Source organism: Giraffa tippelskirchi, chromosome 13, assembly GCF_054371585.1.
Source record: "Giraffa tippelskirchi isolate mGirTip1 chromosome 13, T2T-mGirTip1v1.2.pri, whole genome shotgun sequence".
Classification (NCBI taxonomy): domain Eukaryota; kingdom Metazoa; phylum Chordata; class Mammalia; order Artiodactyla; family Giraffidae; genus Giraffa; species Giraffa tippelskirchi.
This window is the reverse complement of record NC_137287.1, coordinates 3,982,743-4,006,720: the sequence shown is the minus strand read 5'-3', so window position 1 is coordinate 4,006,720 and position 23,978 is coordinate 3,982,743. Positions and strand designations below refer to the sequence as shown.

The 23,978-nt window shown below is 47.6% G+C and overlaps 1 protein-coding gene and 1 long non-coding RNA gene across 2 annotated transcripts; one reads left to right on the top strand and one right to left on the bottom strand.

Annotated features, from left to right (window-relative positions):
• Positions 1-201: 201 nt before the first annotated feature.
• LOC145531139 (protein FAM220A-like) lies at positions 202-12,628 on the bottom strand. Its single transcript, XM_081552876.1, has 2 exons — positions 12,227-12,628; positions 202-2,184 (listed from the first exon to the last, which is right to left on the bottom strand). The coding sequence occupies exons 1-2, from the start codon at positions 12,410-12,412 to the stop codon at positions 1,189-1,191; spliced, it is 1,182 nt and encodes a 393-aa protein (XP_081409002.1). The 5' UTR covers positions 12,413-12,628; the 3' UTR covers positions 202-1,188.
• A 121-nt stretch (positions 12,629-12,749) lies between these two features.
• On the top strand, positions 12,750-23,649 carry LOC145531152 (uncharacterized). Its single transcript, XR_014072230.1, has 2 exons — positions 12,750-12,833; positions 22,366-23,649. It is a non-coding gene; the product is annotated as an uncharacterized LOC145531152 (long non-coding RNA).
• Positions 23,650-23,978: the final 329 nt, after the last annotated feature.

The window sequence follows — 23,978 nt, the reverse complement described above, 5'->3', positions numbered from 1 at the left end:
CTGTTTCAAAAGGGTGAGCACCCCGCTCCACAAGGATCATAATACATTATTTCGTTCTATCTGGAGAGTTGAGTTCCAGAGTAATTTTACATTGTTTTTCATTCTCTGCTTCCAATCTTCTAAATCAGTGAACAGCTTTTCGCAAACAGACTGAAGTATGAGGAAGGCAACATTAATAATAAAGACGAGGGGAACGAAGGCTACACACGTAAAATAAGACGTTTATTACACTAAACAACAGGGTTTATTTTTCATTTCCCCAGAACACTAAAATAGCACACGGCATAGTAATTTAGCACACAACAGAAACTGATATATGCGACCAATAATTCCGAAAATGGGGATGTCTTACTTGGGGACTCCTTCAAAACTTCTGCTCTTCAGTGCCTTTTATCAAAGCTAGCAACACACAACAAGAGGGGTTATCTCAGAAAACATTTTAGTGTAGGAGGCATCTCAACTCCTAGAGACTGGAGACCTTCTCTAAGGGGAAGTCCTTGCTGTTTTTTCCTCCATGACTGAGCTCCGGTGGACAGGCTCGAGCTCATTTTTTATCTTGGGTAACACTGCTAGGGTTCCTAGTTTGAGGAAGGGTTATCTAAAGGTAACATTAATATTGCAGCTTTCACCATAGGGCCTCCATGTAAATTGCATGTCAAGTGGAAGGAAAGGGGTGTGAGAAAAGATATCAGATTTTTGCTCAAATTATTCTACAAAACGCAGAGATGACAACAGCTTGCCATCAACTTGGCCTGGCTCAGACCAAGCCCAGCAGGGTAGACTTTTACAAATATCTCCTCTCATCAGATGGTCAGAGACAGGCTGGAGAGATAGTGCCTGGGATGGCAGCCCTGCCGGATGGGTGCTGAAGGTAAACTTAAAACTTGCTGTTACATCTTTCGATTTTAGTCTGATAGGTGTATAAGGTAGTATCAATAACCTCCTTGACATGGCTTCCCAATCCTAAATGTCTTTCAAGCACAGAGATTTCCTTCCGTATCAACCAGCTTTCTGTGGGTTTAAGTTCCACTGACCTTGTCTGTCACACGAATCAAAGCCGGAGCTTCACTGCCGCAGCGTGTGCGTCCAGAGTTAACGCAAAAGACAGCATTCGAGGACAGCGCTTCAAGTTAGTCTCACTATTTTTATTGTTCTGCCTGTACCTTAACCACGGCATAACAGAGTTGCTCATTCAAAAGCTTGTGGAGCTACTGATGCCACTGTTATCTGCAGATCATCTGAGGTACTTTTTTCCCATGAAAACATTTTCTTGTATCCTACTCTTGGCTCTGAAAACATGGGCTCTGAATGGCCAGGGAGAACACTTTTCGTCTCATCATTCAAGAATATTAGGGGATGTGCGTGCAGCAAGATGGATCGCAGGCAAGAGGGTGCAAATGTCAAGTCCAGCTTCTCCAGGAAAGCACTGGGCGGGTCGTCCTCAGAAGCCCCCTTTGTGGACCCTCTCTGCCGGCCCAGCAGTCCGGACCCCCAAGGCTCTCCACTGTGGCTCCGTCCTCTGTGGCCGCCAGTGGGCCTGGGCGCTGCCTGCAGCCAGTCCGTGCCCGGAGCCTCCCCGACGCAGCGGACCGGCCCCACACCTCGCTCCCCTGCAGGAGCCGAGGACAGACCTGCAGTGTTGTTCTGCGCGGCCGCTGAGGCTGAATTTCTTTGTACTGATTCTTGCCACCGTGGAAGTGCTTCGAGGCCACTGCGAAGCAAGGAGCTGGCCCCACGCAGGTCATGCTTTGCTTCCAGTGAGGACTCCTCCTTTCGTGGATTTCCCCAGGCATCGATCGCAGGCCTCTTCACCTGGGAAGCGGCATCTGCTGGCCGAGGGCCCTCCTTCTGCCGTCTCTCACTCCAGAGTTCTCTGCACAGGGCTCTGTCCAAGGCAGCGCCCGCTCCCTGCTCCTCCGCGAGGCGGGTGCGGAGAGGCCTGCGTCCGTCCTTCATGCTGTGTCTCTGACCCCTGAGCCCCAGGACACGCCGGTCAGTCCACGGAAGGCCTTCAGTGGATCTCAATATGAACCTGGAAAAGACCAACAAATTACAGTGTAATAATGAAGACGGGGTCTCGAGAGAACCCACACACACCAGGCACTTCCCAGAAAATACGAAGGTCTCTTTGACAGTCTCCGGTACCAAGGAGTCCCACACTGTGATAGAAAACAGGATGTCAACCTACCAATTAGAAATCACAACAAAAAGAACAGTACTTGATTAATGCAGTATTTCCTAAAAATACTTAAATATGCACTGAGGCTCTGCACTTTTCATGGCAATGTAGTTATTTTCACAGGTTCAATAAAAAGCAGCTCCCTTTAACCAGGATAATCAGGCAACCAAGGCCTTACCCAGAGTGTCCTATTTGAGAATGATACTCAGTGACTCAGGCAGGACAAGCCACTTTTAAGGAATCATGGGCAACTTTACTTATGTTGTTGTTGAGTTGCTAAGTCATGTCTGACTCTTGGGGACCCCATGGACTATATATAGCCCACCAGGCTCCTCTGTCAATAGATCTTCCCCACCCAGGGACTGAACCCACATCTCCTATGTCAGCAGGCAGATTCTTCAGGCTGAGCCACCGGGGAATCTCATGTCTCCTCAGGGCATACTCTGTACAAGAATGGCTATTATTCTATATAACACTGACATAAATACATTTGAGCAGCATAAAGCTATATGCAAACATAAGGTGCAATTATTTTTGTATATTTTGAATATTTACTGGCTGCGCCGGATCTTTAGCGGTGTGTGAGACCCAGTTCCCTTGCCTGGGATGGAACCCGCACCCCTCCCGCTGGGAGTGTGGAGTCCTCACCACTGCACTATCAGGGACATCCTCAGTTCTTTTTTTTTTTAATTGATATAAAACTGACATAAAATGTTAGTTTCAGGCATACAACCTAGTAATTCAATGTTTGCATATATCACTACAAGAAGTCAACACCACAGTTGTACCTGGTGGTGCAACTCAAGTTACAAAGCATAGGCAACACCCTCACAGCTCACCAAGGCAAACCTAGCTTCTCACAAATTAACTCTGCAAAGCATGTTATTTTAAATCTTACATTTAATTTTACCAATCTGAAATGTATTAAAAGTAACTGTTTTCCTGAAATGGAAGCATTCCTAAATATATTTTAATACATATTAGAACAGGTGTTTTTTTTTTTTTTTTTTTATTCTTAAGAAAAATAGGTCATTTAATATGGGCCAACTCTCAGGGAGAATTGGCTTCAAACTACTTTTATTATGTCCTTAGAGGAGAACTTAGTATAGTTCAGAAAGATGAAGTGTTGTCAGAATTGTTACAATATTTTAAATAAGATACCCTTAATGTAATCATGACTTCGATAATGACAAAGTAATCATGTTCTCAACCCTAAATATTCAATGGAAGGACTGATGCTGAAGCTGAAGCTTCAAACCTTTGGCCACCTAATGCGAAGAGCCAACTCACTGGAAAAGATCTTGATGCCGGGAAAGACTGAGGGCAAAAGAAGGGGGCAGCAGCAGATGAGATGGTTGGATGGCATCACCTACTCAATGGACAGGAATCTGAGCAAACTCCGGGAAATTGAGGAGTGTGGTGTGCTACAGTCCACGGGGTGGGCAAGAGTCAGACATGACTTAGCGACTGAACAACAATAACAAATAATGAGAGAATAAGTTGCTTACTAAAGATCTAGCTCTTTAGTAAATTCAGTAATAAACTGTGTACTCAATTCTCTCTACAAAAAGACTTCAGTAGGTCAGTTAAACATTTTTGGCTCTGAGCCCTCAACCAGATGACTTTTGATATCAGATGGTTACACACATTACTTATATTTTGAGAGCCAAAAATAACTTTCAAGTAATTTCTAAACAGAGTCATCTGTGCAGTACTTTTTGTGGTTTACTCTCACTATACTGTATATGTATTGGTACACTATATCTTGCCAAATAAAGCACGCACAATTACATAATGAACCGTCCTCGGCCCCGCTATCATCTCCCACCCCTCAACCCCCAGATCAACAAAATAATAAGCAGCATAAATTATAGCAAACCGACTTATCCATAAAAACCGAGACCCCTTCCCCCTAAATGAGGGAAGTCTATTTTGAAATTCTAGACAGTGTCATTCAGTACTTTCCTAGTGGTTCATGAGTTAAGAATTCGCCTGCCAACACAGGGGACACAGGTTCGATTCCTGGTCTGGAAGTTCCCACGTGGAGCAGGGCAACTAGGTCCATGTGCCACAGTGAAGACCCAGCACAGCCAAAAATAAATTTTGGCTAAAAAATAAAATACAAACACAAAAATAAATACAAACACAGTATGGTGCAGGAAAAATGAAGTGCAGGGCAGGGAGTAAATTCCTGATCTCACTCCTCACCTCCCTCACCAGGGCCCCCCCCTGCGCCCCCACAAAAACAGACAACAGTTGAATATGGAACCACAGAGGCCAGTGGGGGCGAGGTGTGTAGGGAAATAGGCTGTTGGTCAGGCCCACATCCTGGGGGGAGACAGGAGCAACCTGGTCCACAAGGATCCCCGCCAGGGAGGTGGCTGCCCTGCTGGGCGAGAGCAGGCCTGACCCGATTCAGCAGCTACGCCCTCTGGTGCGGTCACCTTACCCTCCCCAACCTGAGCTATTAATGGCCTCAGGATGTGATGGTCTGGATACCACTGCTCTGGAAACTAAAAATACCCCTGCCTCTGTGCCGCTGAAAGCCAGCAGGCAAGGATATTCCCGGAGGGGGTTGGGGGGGATGGGCGGGGGCCACAGCCGAAGCACGGCGGCTGCTCGGCCGGACGACCACGGGCGTGAAGGGGGTCCTGCCTGGTGACGGCTCACACACCGCACTCCAAAGCCACCTGGCTTCACGGCTGGCTTTTTTAATTGAAGTACAGCTGACTTACAATATTATGCACAGCACAGCGACTCAGTATTTTTACAGACGATACTTGAATCAAAGTTACTACAGGAGGTGGCCATACAATATATCCCGTTGCCTACCTATGTTACACATGGTAGCTTGAACCTGTTAATCCTACAGCCCTAATTTGCCCTCCCCACTTCGTTACCCACTAGTCTGTCTCTGCTTTGCATGAACAAGCTTGTGTTGTTTTCAGATTCCACCTCAGAGCGCCGCCGCCAGCTCCCGGCTCTCCGGGGCGGCGTCAGCAGACCTGCCCACGGCTGAGCTCACCGTGAAAGCATCTGAGACAAACTGCTCTGCTCGCCCCACAGCTTAGAGGACGAGCAAGAGGAAGGGCCGGGTCACCGCTGCGCGGCCTTCAATCACCAGCGCAGGGAGTCTGCCACACGGACCCAGGCCCTGCTGCGAACCACGCAGCGCGTCCACACCATACCTGCGCGCTAGGCGGCGCTGGGGCCACCACCCAGAGGCTCCAGGGTGCGCTCACCCGGCCAGGCCGAGAGGCAGTGCCTGCTGTCCTGTGTGAGGACTCTTCGGGTGGACACACCCAGGGTGTTCTCTGGCCACAGCCCAGGGCAACTGAGAAGCAGCTGCTATGAGCATCGCTATCAGCAAGCGCGTCAGGGGAAGGACTCCCCTGGTGGTCCAGTGACTGAGACTCCATGCTCCAAATTCAGGGGACCCGGGTTCGATCCTGAGTCAGGGAACTAGATCCCGCCTGCCGCAACTAACAGTTCTCATGCCACCACTAAGACCTGGGGCAGTCGAAATAAATTAATTTTTTTAAAAAGAGTGTCAGAAGGAACCAGTGACAAAACACAACAGAGGGAGTCTGTCAACAGAGGACAGAGAGTGACCCCTGGATGACCCAAAGTGGCCTAAGCGTGGACCAGCACCTGGCGGTGGGGGCAGACGCGGAGGTCCGGGCGGGAGCGGCCGGGGGCTGGGAGCCGTCAGAGGCCCCAGCACTGCCCGAGGAGGCACCCAGCACACCGACCTCCGAGGAGGGCGAGCTGGCAAAGACTTGAAACATTACTTACTAATGACTATAACCTTTCCTTTAGGAATTCCACACCTGCGATATTTTCTGCTACAGACTCAATGAGCACGTGTTCACGGAGCCCCTAACCCACGCCAGTGCTGTTCTGAGCACAGGGATGGGGACGGTGCACCAGGCGGAAAAAAGAGGATCCGTCTTCTGGAGGCTTGCTTTCTGCTGAACGTAGGGACAAGGACAAAACCATCACACACACAAGCTTCCTTGTGGCAGGTAGAGACGGGTCAGTTTGGATCAATACCATACCTTGAACGCCAGGATAAACTCCAACGCTTTATGTGTAGAAGTAAAACGTGGTGTATTAGTACCAGAATAAATTACAAGTGAATTCCTTGTATCTTTAGAGTTGGGAGGGCCTTTCTAACTAGGACAAAACCCAAAAGTCAGAAATGACTGTTAAATTTCACTACACAGAACTTCAGTATGGCAAAAACACACTATAAGCAAAATCAAAAACATAGTAACTGGAAAATTTTTTCAACTCTTATCAACTGACAACTCTTATCTGACAAAGCTTCAGGAAACCCTCCAACAACCCACCAGAAAAACGGGCAAAGAACAGGTACAGTGCACACAAAGAGATGTAAACGAGCACTTTTCTCACACCCCCTCGTCCTTTAAGGCAGGCCAGCCTGTCGGCCCAAATGCCAAGATACGCCCACAATGCAACCCGCTCCAGGGCCTCCCCGGCGTCGCCATGATGGATCACCAACACTCGTCTCTCCCGCTCATCTAAGGGTGTCCCTGCGCCCCACTCCTCTCTCACGGGGAAGCAGGAGTGATTTTTTTGAATGGGTTGAACACAAAGACACCACGTGGCCCAGCAGTCCCGCCCCAGCCTATAACCAAGAGGGATGAAAACACGCGTCCAGGACTTCTCTAGAGGTCCAGTGGCTGGAGTCTGCTTGCTGATGCGTGGGGGAGCGGGGTGGGGGGACACCCTGGTCCTGGAAGATTCCACGAGCCTCGAAGCAACTAGGCCCGTGCTCCACGACTTCGGAGCACGAAAGCCCTGGAGCCCGTGCTCAGCAACAGGAGAAGCTACTGCAGTGAGAAGCCTGGGCGCTGCAACTAGAGAGGAGCCCCCACAGCAGCGGAGACCCAGCGCAGCCAAAAAAAGATAAGACACTTAGAAACTATTATGGCAACTTAACACCGCCACTACAACGAAGAGCATAATCACTCATCTGATGCTTCCAAACCTGCAGTAAAATATACATAAAGGCTACCATCCATCACTACCACACGGCTCTGGGAAGTTTTCATCCAAATGAGAAGTGTCTTCATTCAACAACTCCCCGTTCCCCTCTCTCCAGCCCCTGGCCACCACCTTTTACGTTTGGTCTCTTCGAATGACGTCCCTTAAGTTCATCCAAGTTGTAGCAGGCGTGAGAACTTCATCCCTTTTCAAAGCTGAGTAAGATCCCACTGAAGGTACACACGTTCTGTCCATCCTCCCGTGTGCTGACGGACACTGGAGTCGCCAACAGCGCTGCTGGGAACACACGAGCAGGAGCGCCGGCATCCGTCTCCAGGCCTCTGCGGTGGACGCCCACCAGTGAACTTACTGAACCATACAGTGATTCTGCGCTTAACCTTGTCAGGACCTGCTAAACTGCTTCCCAAGACCACCTGACCTGCCTCCTGAGAAATCTGTATGCAGGTCAAGAAGCAACAGTTAGAACTGGACATGGAACAACGGACTGGTTCCAAATCGGGAAAGGAGTACGTCAAGGCTGTATATTGTCACTCTGCTTATTTAAGTTATATGCAGGGTACATCATGAGAAATGCCAGGCTGGATGAAGCACAAGCTGGAATCAAGATTGCTGGGAGAAATATCAATAACCTCAAATATTCAGATGACACCACCCTTACGGCAGAAAGCGAAGAAGAACTGAAGAGCCTCTTGATGAAAGTGAAAAAGGAGTGAAAAAGTTGGCTTAAAACTCAACATTCAGAAAACTAAAATCACGGCATCCGGTCCTATCACTTCATGGCAAATAGATGGGGAAACAGTGAAAAAAGTGAGAGACTTTGTTTTGGGGGGCTCCAAAATCACTGCAGATGGTGACTGCAGCCATGAAGTTAAAAGACACTTGCTCCTTGGAAGAAAAGCTATGATCAACCTAGACAGCATATTAAAAAGCAGAGATATTACTTTACCAACAAAGGTCTGTCTAGTCAAGGCTATGGTTTTTCCAGTAGTCATGTATGGACGTGAGAGTTGGACTATAAAGAAACCTGAGTGCTGAAGAATTGATGCTTTTGAACTGTGGTGTTGGAGAAGACTCTTGTGAGCCCCTTGGACTGCAAGGAGATCCAACCAGTCCATCCTAAAGGAAATCAGTCCTGAACATTCATTGGAAGGACTGATGTTGAAGCTGAAGCTCCAATACTTTGCTGACCTAATGCGAAGAACTGACTCATTGGAAAAGTCCCTGATGCTGGGAAAGATTGAAGGCGGGAGGAGAAGAGGACGACAGAGGATGAGACGGTTGGATGGCATCACCGATTCGATGGACATGAGTTTGAGCAAACTCTGGGAGTTGGTGATGGACAGGGAGGCCTGGCGTGCTGCAGTCCATGGGGTCACAAAGAGTCGGACACGACTGAGTGACTGAACTGAAACTGCTTCCCACAGCAACCGCACCACCTTCCATTCCTACCAGCAGTGCACAGGGGTCTAATTTCTCCACATCCTCGCTGTCCCCTCCCCCCATAAAAGCCAGTCTCAGTGTGGCTTTGACTTGCAGTTTCCCAATTTTTCTCCCCCAGGACTGGGTTTTATTGCCTCGCTGGCAGAAGAGAGGCCTCCTGGGGGCAAGACCAGGTCAGGCGAGGGCTGGGCAGGGGGAAAACTTCTCAGCCTGTGTAGCGGGGCTCAGATTTGCAGCTGGAGCAGTGAGTAGAGACTCCCAGGGTCTGGGTGAGTGAGAGATGAGCAGTCACTCACCCTCCAGGCCCACGAGTGTCCCTGGGACAGGACGGGGGGAGACGGCAGGAGCCGTGAGTCTCAGGGAGAGAAGGTGACCCGGATGGGTCTGTGAGGGCCCAGAAGCAGGGGGACGGCGTGTCCGCATCCTGCAGGGCCGGGATGGGAAGGGGAGCCTGGCCACCAGGGCCCTCCTCTGGGCGTCCCATGGGGCCACAAGACTCAAGTGCACACGCCGGGGCTCGGGGCTCAGAGGTCACTGTAACCATGTCTCAGGTCTTCACCATGGCCGGTGGCCTGGCTGCCCACATACACGTTCCAACTGCCCATCTTTTCCTGGGTTTACTTGCCATTGGTGTATCTTCTTTGGAGAAACATCTATTCAAGCCCTTTGCCCATGTTTGAATTGGGTTGTTGTTGCCGAGTTATAAGAGTTCTTCACATGTTTTGGACGTTAATCCTTGTCAGCTATACAGTTTGCAAACACAGGTGACACTTGAACCAGGGGCTGGGGTGGCGACACTCCACGGTGGAAAATCCTCACATTATCAGGCAGCCCACCCCCAGAGGACCTAGTGACCACCTTGTCTGCACCTCCCCACCCCCACTCACACCGGAAATAGCCCAATAAAGCCCGCACTCTACAGCCAGAGTGTTCAGCTTCCACGATTCTCTCAAGCTGTGCTGCATGTGGACGACAACCTGACATCATGTCCGGCAAGCCACCCATGGGGCTGGTGTCCCCGGCTCTCTGTTCTGCCCGCACCACGCATCCCAGAGCCAACCTCCCGCCTCCACAGTGCACTTACCCTCAATCATGACAGTGCAATCTCCTCGTCAGGAAATCTGTATCTGAGTAACCTTTCCAGAGCTTCCCCTACTGGCCTACAAACAACTGGGAGATCTGGAAACCCTCATCAAAATAACAGGAAGGGAGTCCTTCACTCCTTATTGATATGAAACAAGCCTCAGCACTCTTGCAGTGAAGACAGCAGCTGCAAGACCAGGTTGATTTACTGATCCCAAAAGACCCTTCTGAAAGGAGAACCCAGGACTGAGAGTGTCTTGGCATTCTAAGAGCCAGGGAGGAGTGCTTGAGGTGGCAAGAACAGCAAGTGCAAATGCCCAGGGGCAGGAAGAGGCTTGGTGCCTGCAGAGAGGAGACAGGAAAACATAAGAGCAAGCAGGAACAAGCCAGGGAGAGGTCAGAGAGGTGGACCAAAGTCAAATCTACAGGACAGAAACATGTGAACTGCATTCCACACGCAGTGGGAAGCAGTTTGGGTTTCTTTTTTTTTTCCTTGTAAGGAATGACACAATCTGGTTTACACTTTTAAAAGACGTCTCCAAGGGCCCTGCGGAGAACAGACAGAGGCACCTGCATTAATCCAGGTGAGTGATCATGGCAGCTTGGACTAGACGGGTGGTCAAAAAACTACGTGAACATATCAGAAAAGTGAGTTTTTTATGGTACACAACTGGCTATTTTCAACATTATGTTGATTTTCTCTTACTTATGACTGCATGCTAAGTGTGTGCTAAGTCACTTTAGTCGTGTCCAACTCTTTGTGACCCTACGGATTGTAGCCTCTCCAGGCAAGAATACTGGAGGGGGTTGCCATTTCCTCCTCCAGAGGGGATCTTCCCGACCCAGGGATGGAACCCTCATCTCTTAATGTCTCCTGCGTTGGCAGGCAGGTTCTTTACCACTTAGTGCCACCTGGGAAGCCTGCAAATTATACAAGTAACTCTGGAACAAAAGTTTCCAAAGTGGAGCTTGAGGGTCAGATATAGCCTCCTGACACATTCTGCTTTGCCCACAAAGGTTATCTTGTTGTGCTGATATTTAAAAATTAAGATTTCCACTTTCTCTTGGAAATGGCTGCATCTGGCACACAGCAGTTGGCTGGTGACAACAGGCTGGAGCACAGGCTTTCTGGCTTATTTCTGTCGCCACCCCCAGCACCTTCTTTGCTCACTGATACAACCTACTGGACACACACCTGAGTTTCTGATTCCTTTGGGACCACTTAAGGATGCCACAAGCCTCCGTTCACACAAAAGAATCTCGATTTGGACCCTGAAATAGAGAGGCAGGTTCCTCCCAACTCACCTTAACTCAATTTCAGTCAATAGGTGGTTTTATGTCACCAGTGAGAGGCTTTGAGACAATTATATTCTGATACCGCCTGCCAATGCAACAGACATAGAGACTTTCAGTCCCTGGGTGGGGAAGATTCCCTGCAGGAGGGCAAGGCAACCCACTCCAGTATTCTTGCCTGGAGAACCCCATGCACAGAGGAGCCTGGTGGGCTACAGTCCATGGGGTCCCAACGAGTCAGACACGACTGAAGTGACTTAGCACGTACGCACGATCAAATCGAAGGGAAAAAAGAGAACACCTGCCCCTCCCACGTCAATCCTCACAGTCCTGCTCAGGCTTCCCCCAAGTACTGTCAGACCATCAGCTCTTGGAGAACAGGGACTGTCCGTCACAGAGCCCTAGGCGGCACTCAGCAGACCCTCCACCATGTGTAAATGGGACCCAAGAGATGCTCAGCACTTGGCCATCTATGACACATCCGGGAAGGAATAATTCTCAATTTGACGGTTTTCCATTCTGCCAGAAAAAGGCATCTGGAATTTGAGGGAGGTAGAAGTGTCAATCCCTGATAGCAAAGATGATCTCCAGGGTGCTGGGTGTGTGCGGGTGTGTGTCCTATTTCACATCTGAACTGCTTCAGGCCTCTGAACCTTTGCCTCTCTACGTCTTTACACCTCGTTTTTTCATCACCACCCCTACTCCTTTCCCCACCATCACCCTCCACCCCGAGCCAGAATAAACATGATACCTCTATTAGAACATCGATGTTAACATTAATTAATTTACCTTAAGTTTGCATCGCTTTCAAAGCTTCATGAAGTCAACCGTAAACGCACTCCCCGCCCCCGCACCCCCCACTCAGTCATTTTCACAATTTCCTCTTCAGGGCCAGGGGCCTTTCGAGCCCGTGAGCCCGCTGTAGGACCTCACTCGAGGCCTGCCGCTCCACGCCCCCACCCCACCCCGCCTCTTCTGCGAAAACAGGATCAACAATGACCTCTGCGGGGATTTTCTCCCGCGGGGTTGCGGGAGAAAGGGACGGTGCTGAGCCATACACTCGGCATCCAGCCTGGCAGCTCCCGGCGGCATCTTCACGGCCTGGGCGAGGGTGGGCCGGGCGGCGCGGGGCGGACCGGCGCTCGGGGAGGATCCGGGGCGAGGGGGCGACAGGGGGTCGGGCGGGCGCGCCTCACCCACCTGCAGACGGACGTTGAGCATCATGGAAGCCACGATGTAGAGGTAGGGGAAGTTGATGCGCAGGCGCCAGGCCAGGTCGAAGAAGATGAGCAGCGTGCGGGTCAGCCCCTTGCAGAAGACCCCATAAGAGCGGGCGGCGGCCGAGCGCGAGAGCCGGACAGCCAGGCCCGACAGAGCCGCCGCCATATAGACCGGCGCCCGCCGCCGCCGCCGCCCGCCGCCGCGCACCGACCGGCCGCAGGACGTGCCGAAGCCCGGCCGCCCGTCCTCTCGGCGCCGCGACGCCCCCGAGCCTCCGCCCCGGCAGCTGGCCCGCGCTGAGGGAGCGAAGGAGGCGGCGGCGAGGCCGGCGGGCGGGCGGGCCGCGGGGAGGGGAGTCGGCGCGTCGCGCTCTCGGGAAGCGCCTCAGCGAGCCGGCGCCCCGTCCCAGCCCGGCCGCGCGGCCTGACGTCACAATGCCGGCGCCGAGCCGGCGTCTATGGCCCCGCCCCCTTAGGCCCCGCCCCTGTCCCGCCCCCGTTCACCTTGCCCCAGGTGAGAAGCGCATGCGTCGGCTAGGTGGCGCGAAGAGGCCGGCGGATGCGCTGTGTTCTTCCGCCCCCTAGTGGTAAGCCAGAAAATAAAAACACAGGGAGGTGCTGAGCAGTGGGTTTAGGATGAATGGGCTTGCTGCTGCTGCTGCTGCTGCTCCTGCTGCTGCTAAGTCGCTTCAGTCGTGTCCGACTCTGTGTGACCCCATAGATGGCAGCCCACCAGGCTCCGCCGTCCCTGGGATTCTCCAGGCAAGAACACTGGAGTGGGTTGCCATTTCCTTCTCCAGTGCATGAAAATGAAGTCGCTCAGTTATATCTGACTGTTAGCGACCCCATGGACTGCAGCCCACCAGGCTCCTCCGTCCATGGGATTTTCCAGGCAAGAGTACTGGAGTGGGGTGCCATTGCCTTCTCCGATTAAAATAGTAAAGTTTTGTGTTATGCTTGTCTTACCACAATGGAAAAAAGAAACAAAATGGTTTCTTGGGGCCAACAAGGAGAACGTACTCCTCAGGTCGATTACAGTGTCAACTCATATATTGATAGTTTAATCTTTTAATAATCATATTAATTACAAAGCCTCTAATGTAAAAGGGTTCCCCTGGTGGCTCAGACGGTAAAGTATCTGCCTGCAGCGCAGGAGACCCGGGTTGGGTCCCTGCGTCCGAAAGATCCCCTGGAGGAGGGCATGGCAACCCACTCCAGTATTCTTGCCTGGAGAATTTCATAGACAGAGGAGCCTGGCGGGCTACAGTCCATGGGGTCGCAAAGAGTCGCACACGACTGAACGACCTTCACTTTCACTGATGAAAAAAGTAAAAATGTTGACACTTTCAAAACTTCTAGTGCTCTGAGGTTTTGAGGGGATTTTTTTGACAGTGAGTTTTTACATTCCTACTTAAGCATGTAGGTTTCCATTAAACATTTGTAGGGCTTGAAGGTAAATACATTCTCATATCAGACAGTATTTCATGTCATTACTTATGCCCACCCAAGAGAAAGTCAGGGAATTTGGTATAGGTGGGAAAAATGTTTAATTGGTTAAATGAAAAGCAAGTCTTAAGTCCTTTAAGAAAGCCACGGTAGAAAGTGACAGTGTAAGAATGGATTTAAATGTATTTTAATTTAAAGCTCCTTTGCATGGAAGCATGTAAATTATCATATGTGAAACAAATCGCCAGTCCAGGTTCAATGCATGATACAGGGTACTCGGGGCTGGTGCACGGGGATGACCTGGAGGGATGGGATGGGGAGGGAGGTGGAAGCAGGGTTCTGGAGGGGGAACACATGTACACCCATGGTGGATTCATGTCAATGTATGGCAAAACAAATACAGTATTGTAAAGTTAAAAAAAAAGAAAATAAACTAATAAAAAAAGATATAAAAAAAATAAAGCTCCTTTGCCCCAGAACAGATTTGTAGTAATCATTTAAAAAAATCATTTAAAGGAACTCCCCGGAGGTCCGGCTGGGAGGTGAGGGTGGGGGGCGCGCGGGGGCCAGGGTCCCATGCTTCCACTGCAAGAGACACAAGGTCTGTCCCTGGTCAGAGAACTAAGATCCTGCATGCAGAACCACACATCCAAAAAAGAAAAAAGAAATTCTATACTCTGAAATGAATCCATATTCAAAATATTTTTTAAACCTGAATTTTTATCATCTCTAATTCAAAGGGGAAAATTATAAACTACATCAGACATGTCTAGTAGTGTCATTTTAACTATTCTTTAGTGTTATCATTTTTCTTTTTCTTTATATGTCTACTGTTTTAAAAAGAATTGTACTTTTTGATGTTCCCTTATACTATTTTCACTACCCATTATGTTTTGGGCCAAGAAAGAGATATTTGGAGGATTTTAGCCTTTGACTAGCTTTATTATTGTGAAAACAATGTTTCTTCAAAGGATTTGCACAACCCTCTCATTTCCCTTATTTTTGCAGCATGGCATTTTGCCGCATTTGTCATTGACACTTTAAAAAGCTCACTTCCCTTTTTTTTGTGAGCAGCGTTTTCCTTTCAGTGCACAGTGGGTGCTGTCTTTGAAGATGACAGAACACGTACTGCTGAATTATGGTTGTTTTTCAAAACATCGCCTCCCAGAAGCAAAATGAACACTTCTTTATACAGTGTTTAGGAAACTAAATTTTAAAGGCTAGGGTCTTTCATGGAAAATTTGCCAAAAGACTCAAAACCAATCCAACAATGTGAAAACAGGGTTGGAGATCAGCTAAATTTATTCCTGGGCCTGTAGAGATTTTCAGGGGTGGAGAATTGGCAGTCCTGTTTATTAAAACTATGTTGAAGGACCAGATGGGTTTGGGGGCTGTGAGAGAGATATATATATCCTCCCTGGTTACTCGTTCTTTGTCTCTAAATGCCATTGAGGCAATGAGGCATTTTAAACAAGCTATTTGGTTGCCATAAACAATGGCAAACAAAATTATCATAAAGCTTAACTGAGCAAGGTAAGAAGCCTGTTGTAATTAGACGTAAGGAGAGGTCCAAGAGAAGGCATCAGGAGCACTAACGAGATTTAAGGTTTACTCTATATCAAGGTTAACTAGTTCTGTGCTACAAAGCAGGCTGGTGAATTAGTTTAGCCTCATGACAACATTTTAACTCAAGTCTCAATTTTCTGGCATCTCTGGGAAAGACATCCTGCTAATTATAATTTGAGACACAAACAGACAGAACTAATTATAAGTCAGTGTGAAAAGTATTTTCATAGAAGTACAAAGGATTATGAGAGGAAGGAGGAGAAAAGAGGAGGCAAAGAGAACAGTTTTATGAACAATCCTGATTGCTGATCAACAGGATCCAGGTGATTTGCCCGTCACCTTCCTTCCTGCTTTCTGAGCAGCATCTCTGTGAAAGAAATAAGAAAGCATTTCTTTGTTTTCTCAGCATGACCCAGTGAGAAATGCACAGAGCAGCCAGGTTTCAGGCTCAGCAACCTCTCAATGCCCCATGACCTGGTTCCGTGAAATGAGGATAAGGACATCCACCCTACAGCATGTTTGTGAGAAATATCAGTAAACAACTGTCAGGCGTGCAGAGCACCTCGCACATCCTAGGCAGATACCGCTAAGTCACTTCAGTCATGTCTGACTCTTTGCAGCCCTATGGAGATAATGGACTGTAGCCAGCCGGGCTCCTCTGTCCATGGGATTCTCCAGGCAAGAATACTGGAGCGGGTTGCCATGCCTTCCTCCAGGGCATCTTCCCGACTCAGGGATCAAACTTTCGTCTTTAACCTCTCCTTCATTGGCAGGGAGGATCTTTACCACTAGCACCATCTGGGCAGCAGAGAGAGGGCACCCAAAAGTAATCGCTATTTTCATGCTCAGAGCCCTGGAGTCCTTAGAATGCAAGTTCAGTGGATCCATTAATAATCATTGCAATTAATAATGTTTAACGCTGGGGACTTCCCTGGTGGTCCAATGGTTAAGAATCTACCTGGCAGTGCAGGGAACGAAAGTTCAATCCCTGGTCAGGGAAATAAGATTCATATGCCAAGGAGCAGTTAAGACCCTGCCCTGCAACTACTGAGCCTGTGCTGCAGAGCCCGTGTGCCCCCACTACAGTCCGGGCACCACACGAAGGAGCCCGCAAGACTCCTGTGTGCCTCAACTAAGGCCCAACGCAGCCTAATAAATAAATATTTCTTTAAAGTCAATTATAAAAAAGAGAGGGGGCGATACAGAAAATGTGGTGGTAGGAATTATTATTTTTAAGGTGCTAAATGAAATTCTGGTTGTTTGTAAAAAGAATGTATCCCTTAGAAATACCCTTGAAATATTTACAGATTAAGTAATGTATGGTACAAGGAATTTGCTTCCCAGTAATGAGTACGGAGGACAGTGGGTAGAGATGACCCAAACTGACCCGTAAATTGATAACTCTATAATTGGATGATGCATGTATGAAGATACCTTCTACTGTTCTCTCTGCTTTTGCATACATTTGAAATTTTCGTAATTAAAAAAATGGGGTGGGGGGTGGAATTCCCTGGTGCTCCAGTGGTTAGGACTCTGCCCTTTCACTGCTGAGGGCCCTGGTTCAGTCCGTGGTTGGGGAACTAAGATCTCACAAGCCATGAGGACAGGCCAAAAAAAAATATTTTTTTTTAATTTTTAAAAAAAAGTTTTTAAACTTATTTTTGAGATAGAGAAAATTGGTCATGAATTAGGTATTTCTGAAATTCAAGAACTATTTATTGTTAGTTCTTGAATGTTAGATGTGCTGATGTAATTAAAGCTATTTTATTGAGTTTTTATCTTAGCGATTCATATGAACAAAATTATAGGATGAAGGGAATCTGCACTGTTGACAGTGGGGAGACGGAAAAAACAAGACTGGCCTTATATTCATAGTGATTGAAGTGCACTACAAATTACAGATTAATTTTTAGGAATTGATATGATGATTCTATAGTCTCATTTCAAAAAAAATTTGACCAAAATGTGTCCCTGTGATGCCTTTTTTTAAAAAATTTGATTTATTGAAGTATGGTTGATTTACAACATTGTGCTAATTTCTTCTGTACAGTGAAGTGATTCAGTTAAATAACGTATATGTTCTTTTTTTATATTTCTCTTCCATATGGTTTATCATGGGATATGGACTATAGTTCCCTGTGCTATACACAAGATCTTGTTGTTTATGGATCCTACAGATAATAGTTTGCTTACGATGCTTTTTTAAAGGCCTACTGCTTGAAGGCAAAAAAAAGAAAAAGACCGAGTAGCCTGTTACTGTTTCTCTTTGATCATTTAGTGCCCGCCCTCTCTAGTACTGTGACTGTGTGCCCCTGGTCTGTCCCGAGCTCCACAGGGTGGCATGGAAGTGGTCACAGTCATTCTGCAAAACCCTGCCTGCCCCCTTGTTTTTTTTAATTGGAAGCTAATTACTTTACAATATTGTGGTGGTTTTTGCCACACATTAACGTGACTCTATCTCAATGAAACTAAGCCATGCCGTGTGGGGCCACCCAAGACGGATGGGTCATGGTGGAGAGGTCTGACAGAATGTGGTCCACTGGAGAAGGGCATGGCAAACCACTTCAGTATTCTTGCCTTGAGAACCCCATGAACAGTATGAAAAGGCAAAAAGATAGGACACTGAAAGATGAACTCCCCAGGTCAGTAGGTGCCCAATATACTAATGAAGATCAGTGGAGAAATAACTCCAGAAAGAATGATGGGATGGAGCCAAAGCAAAAACGATACCCAACTGTGGATGTGACTGGTGACAGACGCAAAGTCCGATGCTGTAAAGAGCAATATTGCATAGGAACCTGGAATGTTAGGTCCATGAATCAAGGCAAATTGGAAGTGGTCAAATAGGAGATGGCAAGAGTGAACGTCGACATTCTAGGAATCAGTGAACTAAGATGGACTGGAATGGGTGAATTTAACTCAGATGACCATTATATCTACTACTGTGGGCAAGAATCCCTTAGAAGAAATGGAGTAGCCATCATGGTCAACAAAAGAGTCCGCAATGCAGTACTTGGATGCAATCTCAAAAACGGTAGAATGATCTCTGTTCGTTTCCAAGGCAAACCATTCAATACCACGGTAATCCAAGTCTATGCCCCAACGAGTAATGCCGAAGAAGCTGAAGTTGAACGATTCTATGAAGACCTACAAGACCTTTTAGAACTAACACCCAAAAAAGATGTCCTTTTCATTATAGGGGACTGGAATACAAAAGTAGGAAGTCAAGAAACACCTGGTGTAACAGACAAGTTTGGCCTTGGAGTACAGAATGAAGCACGGCAAAGGCTAATAGAGTTTTGCCACGAGAACGCACTGGTAATAGCAAACACCCTATTCCAACAACACAAGAGAAGACTCTACACGTGGACATCACCAGATGGTCAACACCGAAATCAGATTGATTATATTCTTTGCAGCCAAAGATGGAGAAGCTCTATACAGTCAGCAAAAACAAGACCAGGAGCAGACTGTGGCTCAGATCATGAACTGCTTATTGCCAAATTCAGACTTAAATTGAAGAAAGTAGGGAAAACCACTAGACCATTCAGGTATGACCTAGATCAAATCCCTTATGAGTATACAGGGGAAGTGACAAATAGATTTAAGGGACTAGACCTGATAGACACAGTGCCTGATGAACTATGGAGAGAGGTTCGTGACATTGTACAGGAGACAGGGATCAAGAAAATCCTCATGGAAAAGAAATGCAAAAAAGTAAAATGGCTGTCTGAGGAGGCCTTACAGATAGCTTGGAAGAGAAGAGAAGCAAAAAGCAAAGGAGAAAAGGAAAGATATTCCCATCTGAATGCAGAGTTCCAAAGAATAGCAAGGAGAGATAAGAAAGCCTTCCTCAGCGATCAGTGCAAAGAAATAGAGGAAAACAACAGATTGGGAAAGACTAGAGATCTCTTCAAGAAAATTAGAGATACCAAAGGAACATTTCTTGCAAAGATGGGCTCGATAAAGGACAGAAATGGTGTGGACCTAACAGAAGCAGAAGATATTAAGAAGAGGTGGCAAGAATACACAGAAGAACTGTACAAAAAAGATCTTCATGAGCCAGATAATCACGATGATGTGATCACTCACCTAGAGCCAGACATCCTGGAATGTGAAGTCAAGTGGGCCTTAGAAAGCATCACTACGGACAAAGCTAGTGGAGGTGATGGAATTCCAGTTGAGCTATTTCAAATCCTCAAAGGTGATGCTGTGAAAGTGCTGCACTCAATATGCCAGCAAATTTGGAAAACTCAGCAGTGGCCACAGGACTGGAAGAGGTCAGTCTTCATTCCAATCCCAAAGAAAGGCAATGCCAAAGAATGCTCAAACTACCGCACAATTGCACTCATCTCACATGCTAGTAAAGTAATGCTCAAAATTCTCCAAGCCAGGCTTCAGCAATACGTGAACCGTGAACTTCCAGATGTTCAAGCTGGTTTTAGAAAAGGCAGAGGAACCAGAGATCAAATTGCCAATATCTGCTGGATCATCGAAAAAGCAAGAGAGTTCCAGAAAAACATCTATTTCTGCTTTATTGACTATGCCAAAGCCTTTGACTGTGTGGATGACAATAAACTGTGGAAAATTCTGAAAGAGATGGGAATACCAGACCATCTGACCTGTCTCTTGAGAAACCTGTATGCAGGTCAGGAAGCAACAGTTAGAACTGGACATGGAACAACAGACTGGTTCCAAATAGGAAAAGGAGTACGTCAAGGCTGTATATTGTCACCCTGCTTATTTAACTTCTATGCAGAGTACATCATGAGAAATGCTGGGCTGGAAGAAACACAAGCTGGAATCAAGATTGCCGGGAGAAATATCAATAACCTCAGATATGCAGATGACACCACCCTTATGGCAGAAAGTGAAGAAGAACTAAAGAGCCTCTTGATGAAGGTGAAAGAGGAGAGTGAAAAAGTTGGCTTAAAGCTCAACATTCAGAAAACTAAGATCATGGCATCTGGTCCCATCACTTCATGGGAAATAGATGGGGAAACAGTGGAAACAGTGTCAGACTTTATTTTTTTGGGCTCCAAAATCACTGCTGATGGTGATTGCAGCCATGAAATTAAAAGACGCTTACTCCTTGGAAGGAAGGTTATGGCCAACCTAGATAGCATATTTAAAAGCAGAGACATTACTTTGCCAACAAAAGTCCGTCTAGTCAAGGCTATGGTTTTTCCAGTGGTCACGTATGGATGTGAGAGTTAGACGGTGAAGAAAGCTGAGTGCCGAAGAATTGATGCTTTTGAACTGTGGTGTTGGAGAAGACTCTTGAGAGTCCCTTGGACTGCAAGGAGATCCAATCAATCCATCCTAAAGGAGATCAATCCTGGGTATTCATTGGAAGGTCTGATGTTGAAGCTGAAACTCCAATACTTTGGGCACCTCATGCGAAGGGTTGACTCATTGGAAAAGACCCTAATGCTGGGTAGGATTGGGGGCGGGAGGAGAAGCGGACGACAGAGGATGAGATGGTTGGATGGCATCACCGACTTGATGGACATGGGTTTGGGTGGACTCCGGGAGTTGGTGATGGACAGAGAGGCCTGGCGTGCTGCAATTCATGGGGTCACAAAGAGTCGGACACGACTGAGTGACTGAACTGAACTGAACGTGAATCAGCCACGGGTGCACATGTGTCCCGCATCCTGAACCCCCCTCCCACCTCCCTCCCCACCCCATCCCTCTGGGGTGTCCCAGAGCATCAGCTTTGAATGCCCTGCTTCGTGCATCAAACTTGCACTGGTCAACTATTTTACATATGGTCATATACATGTTTCAATGCTGTTCTCTCAAATCATCCCATCCTCGCCTTCTCCCACAGAGTCCAAAAGTCTGTTCTTTATATCTGTGTCTCTTTTGCTGTCTTGCCTATAGGGTCATCGTTACCATCTTTCTAAATTCCATATATATGCGTTAATATACTGTATTGGCGTTTTTCTTTCTGACTTACTTCACTCTGTATAATAGGCTTCAGTTTCATCCATCTCATTAGAACCAACTCAAATGTGTTCTTTTTTATAGCTGAGTAATATTCCATTGTGCATATGTACCACAACCTCCTTATCCATTTGTCTGCCGATGGGCATCTAGGTTGCTTCCGTGTCCTAACTATTGTAAAGAGTGCTGCCATGAACATTGGGGTACATGTGTCTCTTTCAATTCTGGTTTCCTCGGTGTGTCTGCCCAGCAGAGGGATTTCCAGTTTCTTAAGGAATCTCCACCCTGTTCTCCACAGTGGCTGTACTAGTTTGCATTCCCACCAGCAGTATAAGAGGGCTCCCTTTTCTCCACACCCTCTTCAGCATTTATTGTTTGTAGACTTTTTGATGGCAGTCATTCTGAACATAGAAAACCCTGCCTCCTCTTTATTGTTCTTTGAAGCCTTTAAGTTTAGGAGTTATTAATCACCCAGCAATAGATGACTGATACATCAGGCGTAAAGGTTTAGGGACGTCCCTTGCAGCCCAGTGATTAGGACTCCATACTTTCAGTGCAGGGGGCATGGGTTTGATCTCTGCTTGGGAAACTAAGATCCCGCATGCCAAGTGGCCAAAAAAAGTCGGGGGAAGTAGGTAAAAGTTTCCCCAAAAATGCTAGAATTCCTTTGTGAGCTGAATCACCAAGGACTGAGACCTCTTAGGAGTGATGTTTTGAGCAAATTAACTTCGATGCTGGCCAAAGACAGGGGGATCTCAGCAAGGGCAGCGAAAAGGGAAGTGACAAATGTCAGCTCCAGGCTTCTGACCGTAGAATGAGGACTGTAGACAGTGCCTACCTGCATTTCCTGGCTTTCTGTGTCATTTCAGCGTTATTTTTGAATGTTTTCCTTCATCTCTTTCCTCTTCCTTTTCCTCATTATTACTGGCTCAGACAGTAAAGAATCACCTTACAATGCAGGCGGCAACCCGGGTTCGATCCCTGGGTCAGGAAGATCCCCTGGAAAAGGAAATGGCACTCCACCCCACTATTCTTTCCTGGAGAATCCCATGGACAGGGCTACAGTCCGTGGAGTCACAGAATCGGACACAGCTGAATGACTAACATACACATGTATAAGGTGAGTGGGTGCCAGTTAAACTTCTCTTTGGTCCACAGGTTACAAAACACTGAAATGAGATTGAAGAAAGAGGACACTCCCCAGAGGTGCTGGCCTTGGAGCTCTTGCAGCACTTGGACCTGAGAATGAGGAGCGTGTTCCTGTGTTGGGTGTGACATGATGGTGGCGCCATTGTGATGGGTGGGAACATTTTAAAGTATTAAATGTAAATGAAAAGATGTATGCACGTGAGTACTGGGCAGCCAGATGGTGCATGGTGGATGTGGCAGGACCTGGGCATTATCCTGGAGCCAGGCTTTTCTTCCTTGGGGCCAAAAGAATTTTTAGCAGGGATGCATTTCCCAGCCTGCATTGCAGGTTGGTGTGGTCAGGTGACGAAAATCCGGCCAATGGAATGTAAGAAGTGTGATGTTTTCCCAGAATCCGGGGGGGCACACACTCTCTCCCTCTCCACTGTTTCTTCAGCCTCTCCTTAGAACTTAGACATGCTGGCTAGAGCTCTAGATTGATACTCGAGGAAAGAGCTGGGCCCTGAACTGCTTACCTCTGGGTTTTGCCACACAGGAGAAATCAACTTTGATCTCGTTTAAGCCATTGTCACTGGAGGTCTGTCATTGGCACTGAAACTTCTCCAAGCGAATCCAGTAGATGCCTTTTCGTTTTGCCAGGCCAGCCACAGCTTCCTGTTCTTCTACAGGGTGTGGAGGGGAGACTTCCTCTCCCTCATTCCTTGGGGTTCTGGTGGGCTGTGAGTCACTGGGCTCCTCCCTTTTCCCCAACAGGCAGGCAGGCAACCGGACCAGCCAACCAGAGTCCGCCTCCCTTCGTCAGGAAGGGCAACCTGGGTGGGGTAGGACAAGGTCCTCGGGCCTGTGGGAATAAGTTATTGTGATGTCTGCCTCCCAGAGAAGATTCCTGAGGGCCCCAGGGTGGCCCTGTCTGAATCATGTCCTTTCTGAGTCCCGGTTGCTCATCTCTCCCTGTGACTCTCTGAGCTCCCCTAGTCTTTTTCCCTTTTTTCTTTTTCTTAATCCATAGTAGCTTTCAGTTGCTTGCAGCCTAAGAGCCACAGCTGCTGCCATTTTCCGCATGCTCTTCACTTCTCATTCTTTCACCTCAGATTGTCGGTCCCTGGAACCCCCAAGGCTCTGTAGTCGCCACAGATCCGTAACAAGTAGCCCTCTGGGACTTCCCTGGTGGTCCAACGGCTAGGACTCCAAGCTCCCAATGCGGAGGCCCCGGGTTCCATCCTGGATCAAGGAACTAGATCCCCCGTGCTGCAACTAAGAGATTGTGTGCTGCAGCTAACTAAATAAATAAAATATGATACAAATAAACTTATTTACAAAACAGAAATAGACTCACAGACATAGAAAACAAACTTGTGATTACCAAAGGGAAAAGAGGCATAATGCAGGGATAAATTAGGAGTTTGGGGTTAGCAGACAGAACTACTATATATAAAACAGATAAACAACATGGTCCTACTGTATGACACGGAATTATATTCAATAGCTTGTAATGAATAATAAGAAAAAACAATATGAAAAAGAATATATATATATTATTAATCCTTATGAATCACTTTGCTGTACACCAGCAAATCAGCTGTGCATGTGTGTGTGCGCGTGTGTGTGTGATTGTGCTAAGT